Raw genomic sequence first — 16,630 nt, forward strand, 5'->3', positions numbered from 1 at the left:
AAAGCAATTCAGTTCCTTTTTGAAGAAAACTGTAGTAATTAGTAGAAAAATATGGTCAACTGGCAACTTTGAACTCCTTACAGTCCATTCCCTCCTTCTGCCACCCTTTTCTTCTCTGATTATGGTTCCCTCCCTCCTTGTCCTGCCTCTTAATAGCAGATTAGAAATACTGTTAATCTTAAGAAGATTTTAGGTGATTTAATGGCTTTAAGTTAATGAGCTGTTAGGAGGAATTTTTTTGGCAATAGGGTAATAGTGAAACTTGGGGCTGCATATATGATAAATTTATGTCCAGTCTTCAAAGCAAGAAAAAACATTAGTCACTGCACTTGATTTCAGCTCAATCCTTCCTAGTTTACATGTATGCAGAATTGAGATGCTTTGCCTTTTTTAGTCATCTGTGAAGCAGCAGCAGAAAGTGATGGATATGCTGACATTCAGCCCTGCCATCCATCCATCAATACAGCATAGTAGAGCTCACTTAACAAAATACCTGTTAAAGCAATAAACATTTTAAAAATAACATGCCAAAGCAAAAACATATCAATCAAAGCACAACGCTGTTTAACAGTCAATTTTCTGTGCTGGTTGTAACAAGATGATACTGTAGTTTAGCACATTTTCATATTCAGCAGATGGCAGTTACTCTCCAAAAGCTCCACTGCACTCCAGGCACTGAGGGAGAAAAGCAAAACAGTGTCCTAATTGATAGGTAATTTGCAGCTGACCTTGGGCACAGACCCAAGACTGCTTTGCAAAAAAACCCCAACCAGCTCAGTGAAACTGTATACTCTTTTTTTTCCCAACAGTTTATGCTACAGTTTATGTGGAAAGAGGGCTGATGTGATGTTACACCTGAAGAGTTTCATGAAATATGATAAGGCAAAGGACGATGTGTGTTCAGAGGTTCAACAGGGTCCTTTTCAATAATGTCTTAGCAACCATTAGAGATATTTCTCCCTCCTATGCAGGCCCTGCAGACATACAGACAACTCTTCGAGACCTTAGATAAAGTTCTTTCTAGAGACATTTCTTTCTCAGTAGAAATATGTTTGCCGTTTTTCTTCTTCAGGTTATTGTCTTTTCTCTGAAACCTGGAGCTCATGTCTTTTTAATTGACTGGAACATGGGGTTTTGAATGTTTCTTTCCCTTTGTTTTCCTTTGATGCAATGGATGTGGTGAACCTCCTAGAATTTCAGCCATTTACAAGAGAACTAGCTGATTAGACCCTCCAATTCATAAAATGGAAAAGACATTTCTAGGACAGGATTCCATCTTATTGTAAGTCAGATGAATCCTGTCCTAAAAGTACCTATTCATCTCCATTCTCTCTTTGAAATGGGAGTCTACACAACTTCACATCACATTCTTCTGAAGTGACTTTCATCATTTCACATTATGAAGTCATGAACGTGGCTATCATGCCTAGCTGCCCTAGAGAGTGCTACAGTATTGTAACCAGAGAATTAGGATTGTTGTGAATAATACAAATAAATGAACTTTCACACAACAAATGTTCATTTCTGGATGTCTGAAATAGCCTCATTGAAATCAGAAGTCCATTTTCTCACTCATTAAGTAGTGGAAGATAAATGAAAAGATTCTGATTTACACCAGCTGAGAATCTCAATCACTGAAAAGAGAAGCAGAAACATTTTGATGAGGTGCAAGTGCAAATGATCTCCAATTTTATGCTAACATGATATGACAGCAATTGTAAGCACATTCTAGCTCATCAAAATAGTGTCTGTTAATCCTATGTGAGATAGCTTTTCATGTAAATCTATCCATGTAAGCTTGACCTTAATGGCGATGTCCTGTATATCTGGACAAAGAAATAGGTTACAATTTACAGTAGGCAGTTCTGAGCTTTGTCCTGGAACACTCATGAAGGACTGTTGTGCTTCAGGGGATAGTACAAGGTGAGCTAATCAGCTAAAGATAGGTTAAGCGCAGCAGCTGTATGGAGTTGTCATTTTGAAGGTTATTCTAAATCACTCAGTAATATGGATAAGGAGAACTTAGGTTTTCCCTAGACTGCAAGACTAGGGTGGAATGCTTTTTTTGTGGTTAGAGATGCTCAGAAAAAGCAGCTGGCCCTAGGATGACAGTAAGGTTTGTTATGGAACTGTATGTTATGCCTTATTCTTTAGCAGAAGAATGATGAAATGAAGCCTGAAAAATACGAAAATAAGTAGTATTTTAATAAAGAAGGTTATCTGAGACAAAGTACCTGGTTGGAGTGCTCTTTAAGGCAGTATGTAGCATGTTGATATTTAAACATCATTATTTGTGTCTGAAATATTCATTTAAATACCACTCAGTGTATATATATATATATATAAAACAGCACATGTGTGTGCATGTGTACACAATAGGATGTGTAGAATTATAGAATCAGTAAGGTTGGAAGGGACCTCTGGAGATCATCTAGTCCGACCCCCCTGCTCGAGCAGGGTCACCTCGAACATGTTAGACAGGGTTGCATCCAGGCGGGCCTTGAATATCTCCAGAGAAGGAGATTCCACAACCTCTCATGGCAACCTGGTCCAGTGCTCTGTTACTCTCACAGGGAAGAAATTCCCCCTCACGTTCAGGCGGAACTTCCTGTGCTTCAGTTTCTGCCCATTGCCTCTTGTCCTGTTGCATGGCACTACTGAAAAGAGTTTACCCCCATCCCCTTGACACCCTTCCTTCAGGTACTTGTACACACTGATAAGATCCCCCCTCAGTCTTCTCTTCCCCAGGCTGAAGAGGCCCAGCTCTCGCAGCCGTTCCTCATAGGGCAGATGCTCCAGCCCTCTGATCATCCTCCTAGCCGTATGCTCTATGTCCCTCTTGGACTGGGGAGCCCAGAACTGGATGCAGTACTCGAGGCCTCCCCAGGGCCGAGGAGAGGGGCAGGATCACCTCCCTTGACCTGCTGGCAACAGTCTTCCTAATGCACCCCAGGATACCATTGGCTTTCCTGGCCAATGATATATAAATACATATATAATAAAGACACATATACACACACACGCACATGAATACACATAAATACACATATATGTATTATCATTGTCTAACTCATTTTCCCACTGTAGACCAGCTCAGAGGGAACAACATATTCCTAGCTTGGAGATTTCCACATCTGCCCTTCAGGCAGCTATCAGACAGAAACAGCATGGCTACATAAATCACTGTAAATCAGCACATTTTTCAACAGCACAAAGCCCTAAGCACAGAGCCACTTTAGAGCACACTGCTCCATAGTTTATACATGGACCTCCCATGCCAGCAGTGAGGAAGTCAGAACGTTCTATTCAACATCTTACAGTAACCAGATGCAGGATAAAGCAATTGCCTTTCAAAGCTGTAGTATTGCTATAGCAATAGGCTATTCCAAGAAAAACAGTGATATCTAGCGTCTACCTTTTTTTTTCTGCTTGTTTTTCAGGCCTTTCATGCACCCAACCCCACAAAATGAAATGCCCTTCTCCTGGTTTGCAAGCATCCCTGAGCTTTGTTTTAGATTCTGAAGCACTAGTTTTCACTTGGTCCAGGCCAGAGTATAGTGAGGCGGAAGTATGTATACCAAGTCTTAAAAACCCACATAAAGTAACAGAAAAAAAAAAAAAAAAAAAAAAAAACTTATTAGATTTAAAAACTGTCAGTGGAGAGTATATATGACCCCTGAAAACTGAAGTAGTCTATAAACTGAGAAAGATTGAAAAACTCTGATAGACAATTTTCTCCAATCCTCTTCTCATAGAAGAGAATAGAGATTTTCTCCCCAGTCAGAAAAGAAGCAGTTTCTGGGTCTCTGGTTGTGGTAGAAAAATGTAAATTAGGGTGAAACAACAATCGGTTCAGTGTTTTGAGCTATGCCACTCTGTGCACAGCCTTTTTGTGTTAAGGATGTTACTACAGGAATGTATGCACACTTTGTTAAGTCGGCCCAAATTAAAAAATAAAAAGCCAAAAAAGAATAGTTGGGAGAACGTTCCTGTGTTGCTGAGATTAAAATCAGATAATAACCTCTGACCAAAGACAATCCACAGCTGTACACTACGTCATGAAATGTAGAGCAGAACATTTCTCATTACTGTTTAAAAGGCGATGAGCCAGATTCCATAACTAATCTTTACAGTTCAGCCTAAACCTGTCTGTCATCAGCTTTCCCTTCTATGGGCAGAGATGTGCTTGCCCGCTTACCCAGACTGTAACATTGGCCTTGTCTCTATTGCTTTTTTGCATTGATACTTTGGCTTGTACCCAGTTGATAACCGTCTGGCTGTGTACCACTTTTTTTCCCCAGTATACTCCGTGATCTGCTTTAGGTGAAGAGAAATTTGCTGTGCAGCGTAGATGGTGGGATCTCAGATTTGTGCAGTGGAGATGCAGTGACTCTATTTCATATGAAGATCTTTTCTACCCAAGAGGCCATGTGGAGGCACAGTGTAGTCCAACAGAAATGAAACTGAATCCTTGCATAAGAGTGCATAGTATAAGGTAAAGAGGAGATACATGTTATGCTGTAGCAATTAATGAGTTTATTAATGTATTATCTTGATAAATGGTTTAATTAAGTTAAGAAATAATCTAATGCCTTCTCTTGAGGTACTGGAAAAACTGTCCAATGGATTGGAGCATGCTGCTTGTGGTTGAGGAAATAAGCATCTTAGCTTTCCAAAGACCAGATGTGGGACCAATGACAAGAACAATGCTGAAAGATACAGTAGAGCAGAAACTGTAGCTGTAGAAATAATTTTCTCCAGCATAAGTAAGGTTTCAGGTATCTGCTATCTCATAAACTGAAAATTCTAAGGTTAGCAAACTCCAGTAACAGAAGATCGCTGGGCTGCTGGTGCTATAGGACAGCACATTTCCACCAGCATGAAGAACCTTTGGTGGATGAGACAGTGAAGGAACGTGCTGGAATTCTATGGAGCATGACACGCAAGACAGTAAATAGTTTATAGTGACTTTGCTCTTATTGACTGAGGTATACTCAGTTAAGTTTAACAGTTGAGAAGTCTTCTGATACAGTCCCGTTATCATTCTTTTTTCCTAGAAATACTACATTATAATTTAAAGCACTGGCTACAATAGAATAGCAGGCCCCTCGGAAATTTGGTGGTGTAAAACATAATACATTGGAAAGGCTTAAGTAAATTGGAGGCCATAAAAATACCTTATGATATTAAAATGTAAAGCAGAAGATAACTAAAAAGCCAACTCTGGTTAAGTAGTCATGCTTGTTAATCTGTAGCATAAACCCAAATTTGTATTTGAGAGCCATTTTCTGAGCCTAGACTAGGTTAGTTTCTGTGCTATTAGGAGCAGGAACTCCCCTCTCTTAAAACTGGTTTACTTGTTAACAAGGATTAGCAATAGCTGTCAAGTTTTTGCTGAATGTTCAGAATAGCTCCACTTCAGGCTGGCCAACTCTTGCTGGCTTCATCTCAGTTGCTACCAGCAAATAAAAATACTACTTTAAACTTGTCTTTCAATGCATTGCATGTTTTTACAATAAAAGATTTGTTTTTTTAAATGAACTTAAAGCTAGAAATAGATGGGTCAGTATTCAGAATTACTCACGTTCTGGTCCATTGATTCAGGTTTATAACCATCTTTCTCTCTAAACAGTCCATTTTAATAGAGAGGAGTGTTTTCACAGTAAAGTACAGCTCTAATATGCATCAGTGTAATCCCAGTTTCTATATTATTGACTCTTCTTGTTTCTGTTTAGACAAATAAACAATCTCATGAGAAATCTCATAGCTTTTGCTCATTTCAGTGATTCTATTAGTTTTGACATATTTATCTATTCCTTTGTCTACATGTGAGTAAGCAGTGCTGATTTGGACTTGTATCATCTTATATTGCTGCAATAAAGACGAGAATGGGTTATTTTCCAAAGGTTAATCACATACTTTTTTTTTTTTTTTTTTTTTTTTTTTAAGAAGTACATTTTTTAATTCATCTCTTATACACTATCCTTTCTGGCATTTACTTGCCTTTTTGTCTTTCCTGTTAGATTCCTAAATTTTATTAGCCCGATGAAAATTGTTTAAATATATAACCTAAATTCTCCATTGATATTTGGCTAATCAAAAATAATTCAAGTGGCTTTATCTCCTGGAGATCTCTTTATCCTCTGCTTTTCCAGGTTATGTGAATATTCCTGAACCCGTAAATTACCCTCCTCTCCTCTTAGGTTTTGAAATAATAAAATGCTTAAATAAAACTCTGGATAAATGCTCTTGAAAATATAGTTTTATCTGTGAACTGTCACTATTTAAAGGGAATGGATTTTGTTTCTCAGACAGCTCAGCGGATTTTGTCCATTGTGTTACTGTGATTTGTCCACTGTGATCAGGCACACTCCTCTTAATTACTATAAAGCTTCTAAAGAGAAAAAATGAGGAAAGTGTGGGAGAAAAATGGGATGGAGGATAAAATGTTGCTCTGTGTGATTTTTTTCTGAGGCTTGGGTTCAGTTCCCTAATCTACTGTGGGATTCAAATATGAGTTTGTGTGGGACATGAAGCCTTCCTAAGGGAATTCCATTAATCCTTTTGGAAAAAAATTATCTGTCTAGCAGAGATGTTGCTGAGTATAAATTAAAGATGGCAAAGTCCCTAGCTATTTCAGAGATGGGAGGGGTAGTTTTATAAACAGAGAGAGCTAGTACTCTCATCATTACATCTTAAGATGGTAAGAGGAAGATTATTTGATTTGCCATCGTTAAATTCACACAGAAAGTATAAGGCAGAACAGGGAACTGGTTACAGTTCTGTCAGAAGTCCCACACAGTTCACCTCTCCTTGAAAAGTCCTCTTCTGACAGCCTCGACAGAGCTGTGGGTCGGCGGCTGGGTTAGCCCTGCCTGGGTCTAAACCCAGAGTCCTGCAAATGCTTCCAAGGCAAATGCAGCATCACCTGTCCCATCTCACAGCCTGATCGACATGGGGAAGGAAGGAAGATTGGAGGACCTCACCCGGGCCTCAGGGCAACTGGTAGGGCCCCGGAGCCTGGGCGCACATCCTGGAGACCAGTACAAGTTGTAGGTTGGTCAGAGACACAGAAGCCTGTTGTCACTGTTGCTCATGTTGCGTGTAAAGAGAGAGGACCTCAGTTTTCACCCTTTCTAGTCTGCTCCTCTGGTTATTAATACCTCTTAGTGAAAAGGATCTACCAAATAGCATTAAAGGGGACTGGGGGAAGGAACATCTCTTTCCCCCTTCTGAAGCTCCATAGCTAATTTCCAGGATGAAAGGTTTGGGATTTGTGACCCTGTGAATTGGCAATTTGCTTCCAAAGCTACTTACAGTTAAAAATGAAAAATTGCATAAAACATCAGGAGAAGGAAGCTTTCCTTTCTATGTTACCGTGACACTAAAATTTAAAAATTCTGGTCAAATTCCAACCATATGATTATTATTTTAAAGTGACACCTCTGACACTCTTCATAAAGACACCTGCATTTCCTCACATTAATTGCTAGAAAATGCAAATAGACCATAGCTTAAGTATGAAAATTAAGGGGATTTATGAGTCTGTGCATTTTTTTTTGTAATAAAATGTAGGGAGACTATATATAGAAACAGTTCTCTGAAATTGTAAGCTTATACTACTCTTTCCTGCTCCAACAGTACTCTTTGTCCTCCTTTTCCTTGCTTGAAAGTTTCCTTCTAGCGGCCTCAGTTTGTCATCTGGAGTATAAAATTTTCTGTAACTGGGATTTACGACGACGAAGCAACACCGATGAGGATATAATAAACTAGTGTTTCTGCCGGTGAGGGCGAGATTGCTGCCGGAGTGGGGCACCGCGTGGGGGTGACCTGTGTGGGGGGAGGCCCTGAGCCGCCCTGTGCTGGTCACAGGCGGTTCCAGCCGGCTGAAACCAGAGTAAAAAGCAGGGGGTGGGGTGGGGTGGTGGTGGGGGGGGAATGTCTGGCACCACAGCTTTACCCCTTTGGTGGTAAAAACACAGTGTCACTGCTCGGAGGCCTCTAAGGAAGCAAGTAGCAGCAGCTAGGGGCTGGGGACGCCCTCTTGGGTGGGAGCCTGAGGGGGCTCCAAAAACCCTGGAGGGCCTGCGGCCATTGGTGACCCACGCCGGGGCAGGGACACCCCCGAGGGACCACGGCTCTGGGGTGACCCACTCAGAGCCGACTTGCAGAAACCATCACCCAGGGAAGCAGCTTGAAGCTGCCGTGGAGGGCAGCTCATCCCCTGCGCTGCCCATCACCTCATCGGTGGTGTTTTGAGGGACTGGGTGTAACCCGCAGGAAAAACACCCAAAACTCGCTGGGAAAGGGGGAGGATAAGTATCTGTAAAAGTATTTACTTAATTGTGCTCCTTTTCTCCTCACTACCTGAAGAAGCAATTGGAAGTTTGTGTGTTGACTGGTGATAAATTAAGTAAAATCCTTTGGGGCACGATGGTTTTGCTTGCGACCCATGGTCTGTGTCAGGTGTTCTCTGTTGCGTTGGTCCATGGTGGGTGCTTTGGGAGAGGATTTGGGGCTTCATCCCGTGGGCTACTGGAGAAACTGCAAGCTCTTACAATTCCCTCTTCAATCCTGGCATGTTTTATTTATTTATTTATTTTAATAGGCCAGCATATGCAGAAGTAGAAACATCTCTATATGTCTCTATAGCATAATCTCTAGAATTCTGTTGCATTAATGAGCCTTTAGATTTTAAATATATGTACTGTAAGAATAAATGATCTATTTCCTGTTTCACATAGTGCTTTTAAATCGCAGTGTTGGTATCAGGTCTGCTGCCCTGCTCATCCTCTCTTCAGACATCTTGAAGCCATTGGAAATAGTATGGTTATAATATTAGATGAGTATTGATGTTAGAAATCTGATTTGGATCTTAATCTTTCGGCTTGCTATTGTAGTCTAGTTCATCCATGACTAATAAAATAGACAAATTTCCATCTCTCTCTCATTTTTATTGTGGAGAATGTTTGTGCTATTACTGTTTTTGCTCTAAAGACTGAGCCACCGTTTTCAGCTTCGTAATGGTTGGAGGATTTCAGAGATTTCCTATTTACTAGATTTATTATATGCTTTATATAGATTTATTACATGTGATGGAAATATTATAATTACTGGCATTTCGTAGCAGCAGCTGAACAACTCCAGGTATGCTGAATCAGCTATCATTTGAATAAGCTAAAGAGACGGAGCTTTCTTTCCAGTTTTGGATAATACTTGTATGTGTACAATTACCGCTTGGGGTGATGATCAGACAGCAATTTTTACTTGGGAATAGAATTCCTACAGCATCATTTTATAATATTTCTTCTAGTTTTTGAGAGTGGACCAAGACAAAGACAGAGAATGCAGCCTGGACTGTGCAGGTTCCCCCCAGAAGTCTCTCTGTGCATCTGATGGAAGAACCTTTCTGTCCCGGTGTGAATTTCAACGAGCAAAATGCAAAGACCCTCAGCTGGAAATTGCTTACCGGGGCAACTGCAAAGGTGAGCAAGTCAAAACATCTCATGATCATAATGAAATATAACAGACTTCAAATAGCTTTTGAAAATGACAGCTAGGCATGTTGCACTTTAAGAGTTATCTTAGAAGCAAGTAGATTGAAATCCCTCCTCTTTATATAATAAGATGCTACATGAGTAAATAAATACTAAACAATAAATAAGAAATAAGATAAATTAATCTTTTTCCTTCAAAAAAAAAAAAAAAAAAAAAAAAAAAAAAGACTCCTCCGCCCAGTTATACGATAATAAGTCATTGTTAAGCAAATTGTAAGGTTATGTCCTCGTTCTGAAGGATCATTTCTTTGGCAGGCTCAGAGTAACTCTTCAGGCTGGTATCTCCATTTCAGTGTGCTGATGGTTAATGCATAAAAGTATTTTGTAATTCATTTTCTTGATGGAAAAAAAAAACATTTCCATGAATGAAAAGCATTTCTGTATCACTGAGCCTGCTGGACTTCTTTTTTATTTTAGTAGTGGATTCTGTTTACCTGTTCAATGAGAAAAATCAGTGTTGTGAGATATTTGCCAGTGTCTTTGCTCATAATCTTGTAATTTTAAGAGTCCAAGCTGGCTACCTGTGGGGTCAGCATTTCAAAAAATGTTGAAGTAATTTGAGAGCAAAAGCTTCAATGAAAACAATGAAACTCTTTTCCGTAAGTCATTTTTATGCTTCTAGGAGGGATTGGTTTAATCCATGCAGAGTTACCAATTAGAAACTGTTTCCTAATAAAGAGCTACAAATAGAGAAGAGCTATGACCATCCCTAATCCAAAACACTGAATTGCAGTATATAAGCAGCCTCAAAGAGGTGGCTATTCAGTCCACCTCTCAAGATGATTAAAAAAAAAATTCTTAATTGTGGACAGTGTCCTGTGAAAAATCTCATCTACAGTTCCTGTTTCTTCACCTGCGGTTTGTGCAAGGAGCAAGAACACAGCACTGTGCAGAGACACTTGTGCTAATTTTGTATGAATTGCCTCAGGAAGCTTAGTAGCCAGATGAATATGATGTTCCTGTGAGTAAAACAGCTTCCTGAGGAGCAATGAACTTTAAATTCACTTGGATTATCATGATGCATCTTCTGGGCTTAAAAACAGATTTCACATGCGATAAATTCTCTGCTCAGATAAGCAGAAATCTGTGCAGGGCAGCAGTCACATGGAGTAAGTTGGAGGAACAAGGTCCTTGTTGACACCTTGTCAGGTCTAATTCTGTAAATATCCTTGTAGTCAAAGCTCCCAGTAAATGAGAATTAGGAATTACCAGTCACTTGCAGGCTCAGGCACACAACTGTGATTGGTTTTAGGTATCTCAGACATAAAAACTGAATTGCTTGCTCTTTGATGTTTCCTGTCTACTGCAGTTTGGTGTTTTGAGTTAAGAGATGGTCAAATTCAGTCCTGTGTTTTCTAACTGTAATCATCTGGTTAGCAGAACAAGATTCCACTGGTTATTGTTTTGATTTGATTTAAAATATAATCCACCTCAAAATAAATCTGTGGTTATAAATTGCAGGAATTTTTGTGTATCTGAAAGCTGGTAAACCCTCAAACAATATAATTTTGAAATTCAGTGAAATGGTTTTTAATGCTTAGAGCCCTCACAGGCCATTCCTAGCTACATCATCCACTCTTTTGCTTCTATCCTCTGTTTAAAGAAACTGTGCAACATATGCAGCCCTTGCACTTCAGTTCTAATATTTATAAAGCATCCACAGTTTAGTCTTTTGACTTTTAGAGTAGGCCACAGCTAGAGAATGCAGTTATGCTAAGAGAAATGTGACATAGTTCCTTTCTGAAATGTAGGGTGATTCACTGCACAGTTATCTTTTTTTTTAAAATGTAAAAATAGCACTGATCATAAAGATCTGCTTTCCCTTACTCTCTGTTCAAAAAGAGAGATAGAGGAAAATTCCAGGGAACACACAGACTCAACCTCTAGGAGGCAATTTTCCACATCATCTCTCTTCATTAGCTCAAGCAAGCCTCTGAAGCATCAAGCCTGCTTCAAAGAGACATTCTGTCTCATCTTCTTCCTAACTGAAACACTATGCTTATTCTTTAGTTCTTTCATAATAAGCCATTGTATTACCTGATGGATGTATTTACTTATGCAAAAGGATAACATAATGAAGCAACCTGAGCCAAAGTTTTTATTACAGACATGAACAACAGAGAGAATTATTGTATGCTTTGTATTTGTTCATTGCATACATTTAGAGTATTTTACACTTTTTGCAGGAATAAATTTTACAATTTCATCTATGAGTTTTTTCATAAAGATGTGTTGTATTGCCCTACCCAGACTGTGTCCGTCAAACTTTGCTGTAGGCAGTCAACAATTACAATTTGGAGAAGTGCTCATTTGCTGTTTATTTATTAATGTCTAGCATGTCACTACAATTGTAGACTTGGAATTAGACACCTTCGGCATCTTAAATATTGCTAATAGCAAACAGATATCATGCCTTCATCAACTGAGTGCCTCTAAACTTTCATTTAAATGAATGCAAACATCACTCTAATGTTTAAATATTTTTCCTTTGATTGTCAGTTGACGTATGACTGTCAGTAATATACATGGTCAGTATCAGCAAGAGACTAGTGCTATTTTCATTTCATATTTTCATAGTATTTATTATTTAATAAAAGCAATCTTAAATTTTGAATTGATCAATGTCTTTATTCCTGCTCACAGCTGCAATCCTCAGAAATATTTCAAGCTGTGAAAACAATTTTGAAGGAAGAAAAAGATGATTCACTGGCGTAGCTGCAGTTTCAGTTTCAGCATTGCAAGAATTACCTTTGATAGCACTATCAAACCTCCAGAAGCAGCCGAGGAAGTCCTCAGATTAAGACTCTTTTTAGGCAGTTGGATAAAAGTGGTAAAATTTATTACTGCAGGTTTGCATTCTGTAAAGAGCAGAAGATTGTTTCAGTAGGATTAACCAAAAGATGACAGTTCTATTTCAGGGCAACATTCAAGGTTTCAGAATTTGTTTTCATTCCATATTGGGATGAAAGTAAATCCTTTTATAAGTTTTTAATCACTCCCCCTAAAACCAACAACCCATAATGCATTAAAACTTGATTTTTTAGATCAAATTCTGAGGTTGTTAATGCAACAAGAAGTGAAATGAATGTGTATCTGTAGATGTGCAAATTATGAGTGGAAAAAGAGATGAGGCCATCTCTGACCACCAAATATAAGATTCACCTCTTACCCCCCACTTATCTAAAAGTGAGATATTTCCAGGATCCATTTTATTTAATTGGAAACATTGTGAGCGGCTTTTTGTTCAGTTCAGTGTATCCATTAGAAATCTAAATACCGTCACAATTTATGACCCACAGTCTCCAGGAATGATTTTGAGTTCATCATTTCTTGTTTATATAGTAAAAACTGGGATTTCTTTTTTACATCCATAAGAAAGTTTGAACTACCGTCAGATTGATGTCTACCTTCTCCAGCTATCCCTTGATGTATCTTTTCTTACAAAAAGCCAAATCTTGATTGACTATCCTTTCACCTCCTTACTTATTCTCAACATTTGTCTGATCTATTTGTTTTTGATTACTTAAATACTAAATTACAAAGGGTTGGATTGCTTTAAACTTGTTTTCTTCCTACTTCACACTTTCTTAATTCCAGTTTCATTCATAGCAAAAGTGTTTGTCTGAGGTAGGTTGTTTTGCACTACAAAGGAAAAAATTTTCAGGGCCTGGATCTCAAAGCAAAATAATAGAATACACTGACAAACCTTTTTTCCTTTTTCTTTTCTTTCTATCCATCTGGTTCCAGATGACTGTAGCAGACGTTAAAGTAACTTGGTATGGTTTTCATATTTATGTCTTTCTAAAGCATAGAAAGAATGAACAAACCTGAAAATGAAGAAACCCCGAACTTTCTGCTCAGTCCTGAAAAACGGCTCACCTTTGACAAAAGCATCACAATAGACTGTTTTGATAGTTTTTGTTTGTTTTTTTTTAAGCCCTTGCAGATTTTTATTGTGTTACTTTTGTTTGCAGTCCACTTCTAGGCAGTTCTGGAATCAGTTTCTAAAGTTGGAAACATTATAAAAAGTCCCAATTTTATAAAATTTCCTACTACAACTATACTTTCGCAGTATCAGAGGGTTCAAATAGTTTGCAAAAACTGTAGATGAACATCCAAATTTTTAGAAGATTTTCCAAAGAAAATCTGAACTTCTGGAGGTTTACCACTTACGAGAGACAGACATTTACTATGCAGTAAGATTTTGAGTCTAATAAGTGAATGTATTTTGACAATTGAAAGGTATTGTGTTAGAGGGACTGTTAAAGTATGCCCTGTGACTGGAATCTGCTGCACACATGCACATGCATTCCATGCATACGCATATACTTCACAGTAAAGCTGGCCCTGTATAGCCAAAGAAACAAAACATACAAGAAGCGTGAAGGAAATACAACTGCTTTTAGAGAGGACAGAAGGACAGATAGGTGATGTCTCCCTATATATTAAACATTTCCAGGACACAGTGTGACTAAATAAGTAAACTGGTGGAGTGATCCCTGCAGAACTGTGAGTGTCAGCCAGCTAGCCCTTTCTCAAGGACTTTGTGCACGTGGCTAAGGAGTTAGCATACTGCTGGGACTCTTCTTAGGGGACAGCATACACACAGCCACTTTCTTTGGGGGTGTAAAGCAGTTCAGCAGCACAGCCATGGACTGTTCTGTGTAAATCTCTTTAGGATCTAGAAATACTCCTCAGTACATTTAGTTTAGGAGTATAGAGAGTCAGGGAACTATGGCCCCAATCCTCACATGCAAGTGGAGTGAATTTGGTACATAAATACTTATGAAGAACCGGGTAAAATGAAATACTGAGAGCTAAACTTTGCTGTTCTAACAGGACTTTTTGATACATGTCAAGGTAAATCTATTCCTCTGACTAATAAAACCTTGACCATGAATCCTTTATCACTTGGCCTTGTTCCATCTGCTACAGCTGGTAAGGATGGGACTGGAGAGCTCTGCATATTACACCAGAAGGCTTCATAACTTGCAAAACAGAGCCTTTGATCCTTTCTATCAGTGCATGTGAAAAGTACAAATTGAAGTTTATTGGTCTTGAAAATAGTCTTGAAAAAGCATGCAAATTACCATATTCCAAATAAATAAATAAATAAATAAATAAATAGAAACTTAATTGTTTATAAAAGCAAAAGGAAAAAAAAACCTTTAATTTATAGCCCTGAACTATATAGCTGCCCATTATGAGTAGAGACTATTGCCCAGCACTGCAGTCTCCTGTAGGGCCTATAGTTACAATTTTACAGTTAACAGAAATTTTACATGATTTGAAACATGGCTTAGCATATTCCAAAAGGCTGCTCTGTGGAGACTGAAATGCACAAAATATAAGCTAAATTCAGCTTCCTCAGCAGAAATGAGAGGCATCCTCTTTAGATCCCTTTAGACTTTGCAGAGAAAATCTGCTTCTCAACTCTGTGAGGAGGAAGGCGATGAGGCCCGGGAGATATGCTGGAGATGCTGCTGTTGCCAGTACCTTCTGTCAGTTTCCTGTGCGTAGGAGAGGTTGTCATGGCATGTAAAGTTCCCCAGAGCCAGATTGCCATGAAAGAAGGAGAAGGAGCTTAGATTAGCTTGTCTACATGCTGGTCCAGACTAGGTTTGTGTTATTAAGCCTAACCCAGCATTGCTCTTCTTCGGGTTTATCTTTTAAATTGGAAAAAAGTACATCACTAGATAAGTCATGTAACAAATGAATATTATAGATGTACTTTACTTTATATTAATGATAAAACGGAATTATGTGTTCCTTCTGTTTAAGGGACTCATGGCATGGACATTGTAAGATCAAGCTTTGGCTTGTTTTCACGCTGCTTAGGGAGGACTTATCTTTCTAATCACCCTGTTCATTCAATATCATTTCTGAGCTTGCTTTCTGGGAACTAATAAATTCCCCCCAAAAGCCTGAGGTTAGACAGTAATGCTTGCAAGTTAGACTTGCAGTCTTCCAAGCTACATGAATTTTTAGCTGGTGCTCAAGTACGTGCTATGCTGCAGCTAGACTTTGAGCGGCCTTTTGAGGCTGTGCCTTGTTTAGTTCCTGTTTTCCTTTAAAGAAAGAAGTATTTTCCTTTAAAGAAAGAAGTATTATCCAGCTGAGAGAATGGAGGTTATGAGCCGTCAGGCCTTCAGGAACCAGTTCTCAGCTATGAGTAGGATAGCACAAAACTTATCTTTACAATATCTCTTACCAGCATGGAAGAAGTTATTATATGGCTTTGTGAAAATTCAGAGCACCTTGGATGAAAAATGGTTTTATAATGTGAACATTCTCAGCTTCAAAGGCAAACTGACGTTGATGAATTTTTCCTACATATAGCCTATGCAGTTCAGACCATCAACTACATTGAGGGTTTTATCAGAGGAAGAATTGAGTAAATATGTCAGATGTTTAAGAATTGACACAGAGAAAAAAGGTCCTTTAGGCACAGAGTGTGGCTAAACCTGACTGTACACAATGGCAGAGTCTCAGTACATGCATGTGCTCAAACCTAAACATGTGTTTAGTGTGTACTTTACTGATGGAGGACCTCATTCTTTGCAGTTTGCATTACTTTGTTCGACCAATGTAAGAGCAATAGTCTGTCCTAAATTATGATATATAAGACTACCTGAAACAATTTTTTTCATGAAGCATCCTAAACATCTCTTATGAAAGAAAAAGTATGATTTTTTTTCCTGTAAGTATTTAGAGCTACCCTGTAAAATTTAGTCTCGTCACTATAGGATGCTACTGTACATAGAATATTCAAGTTCTGTATTGTCATGAGAATTTTTTAGTGCAGACATCAGAAAAGTAAGAGAACACTTGAAGTCATTTCTAAAGACATCTATCAGTTTCCTCTCTGTTACAGCTGATGGAATTTTTTTTTGTCAGGATTTCTACCCTACTCACACCCCACTACTGAACAAGGCTTTTCCCATGAACTTTGAAAATATGAACTTATATTTTTCCTTTAGCAGTTTTCAAATAATTTTAAGCTTTTAAGCAGTTTCCCATGACAGTAAATAATATATATTAAATTTTAAAAATGAAATTATGATGCTAGGTAG

The 16,630-nt window shown here is 38.5% G+C and overlaps 1 protein-coding gene across 7 annotated transcripts in view; it reads left to right on the plus strand.

The window, feature by feature from the left end:
- Positions 1 to 16,630, plus strand: part of SMOC2 (SPARC related modular calcium binding 2) — a 151,737-nt gene that overhangs the window by 36,158 nt on the left and 98,949 nt on the right. For all 7 annotated transcript variants that reach the window (XM_062572194.1, XM_062572195.1, XM_062572196.1 and 4 more), the window contains exon 2: positions 9,314 to 9,485. In XM_062572194.1, coding sequence (XP_062428178.1) covers positions 9,314 to 9,485 — 172 coding nt within the window. The remainder of the gene's footprint in view (positions 1 to 9,313; positions 9,486 to 16,630) is intronic.

The sequence above is a fragment of the Rhea pennata genome, chromosome 3 (genome assembly GCF_028389875.1).
Source record: "Rhea pennata isolate bPtePen1 chromosome 3, bPtePen1.pri, whole genome shotgun sequence".
Taxonomy (NCBI): Eukaryota; Metazoa; Chordata; class Aves; order Rheiformes; family Rheidae; genus Rhea; species Rhea pennata.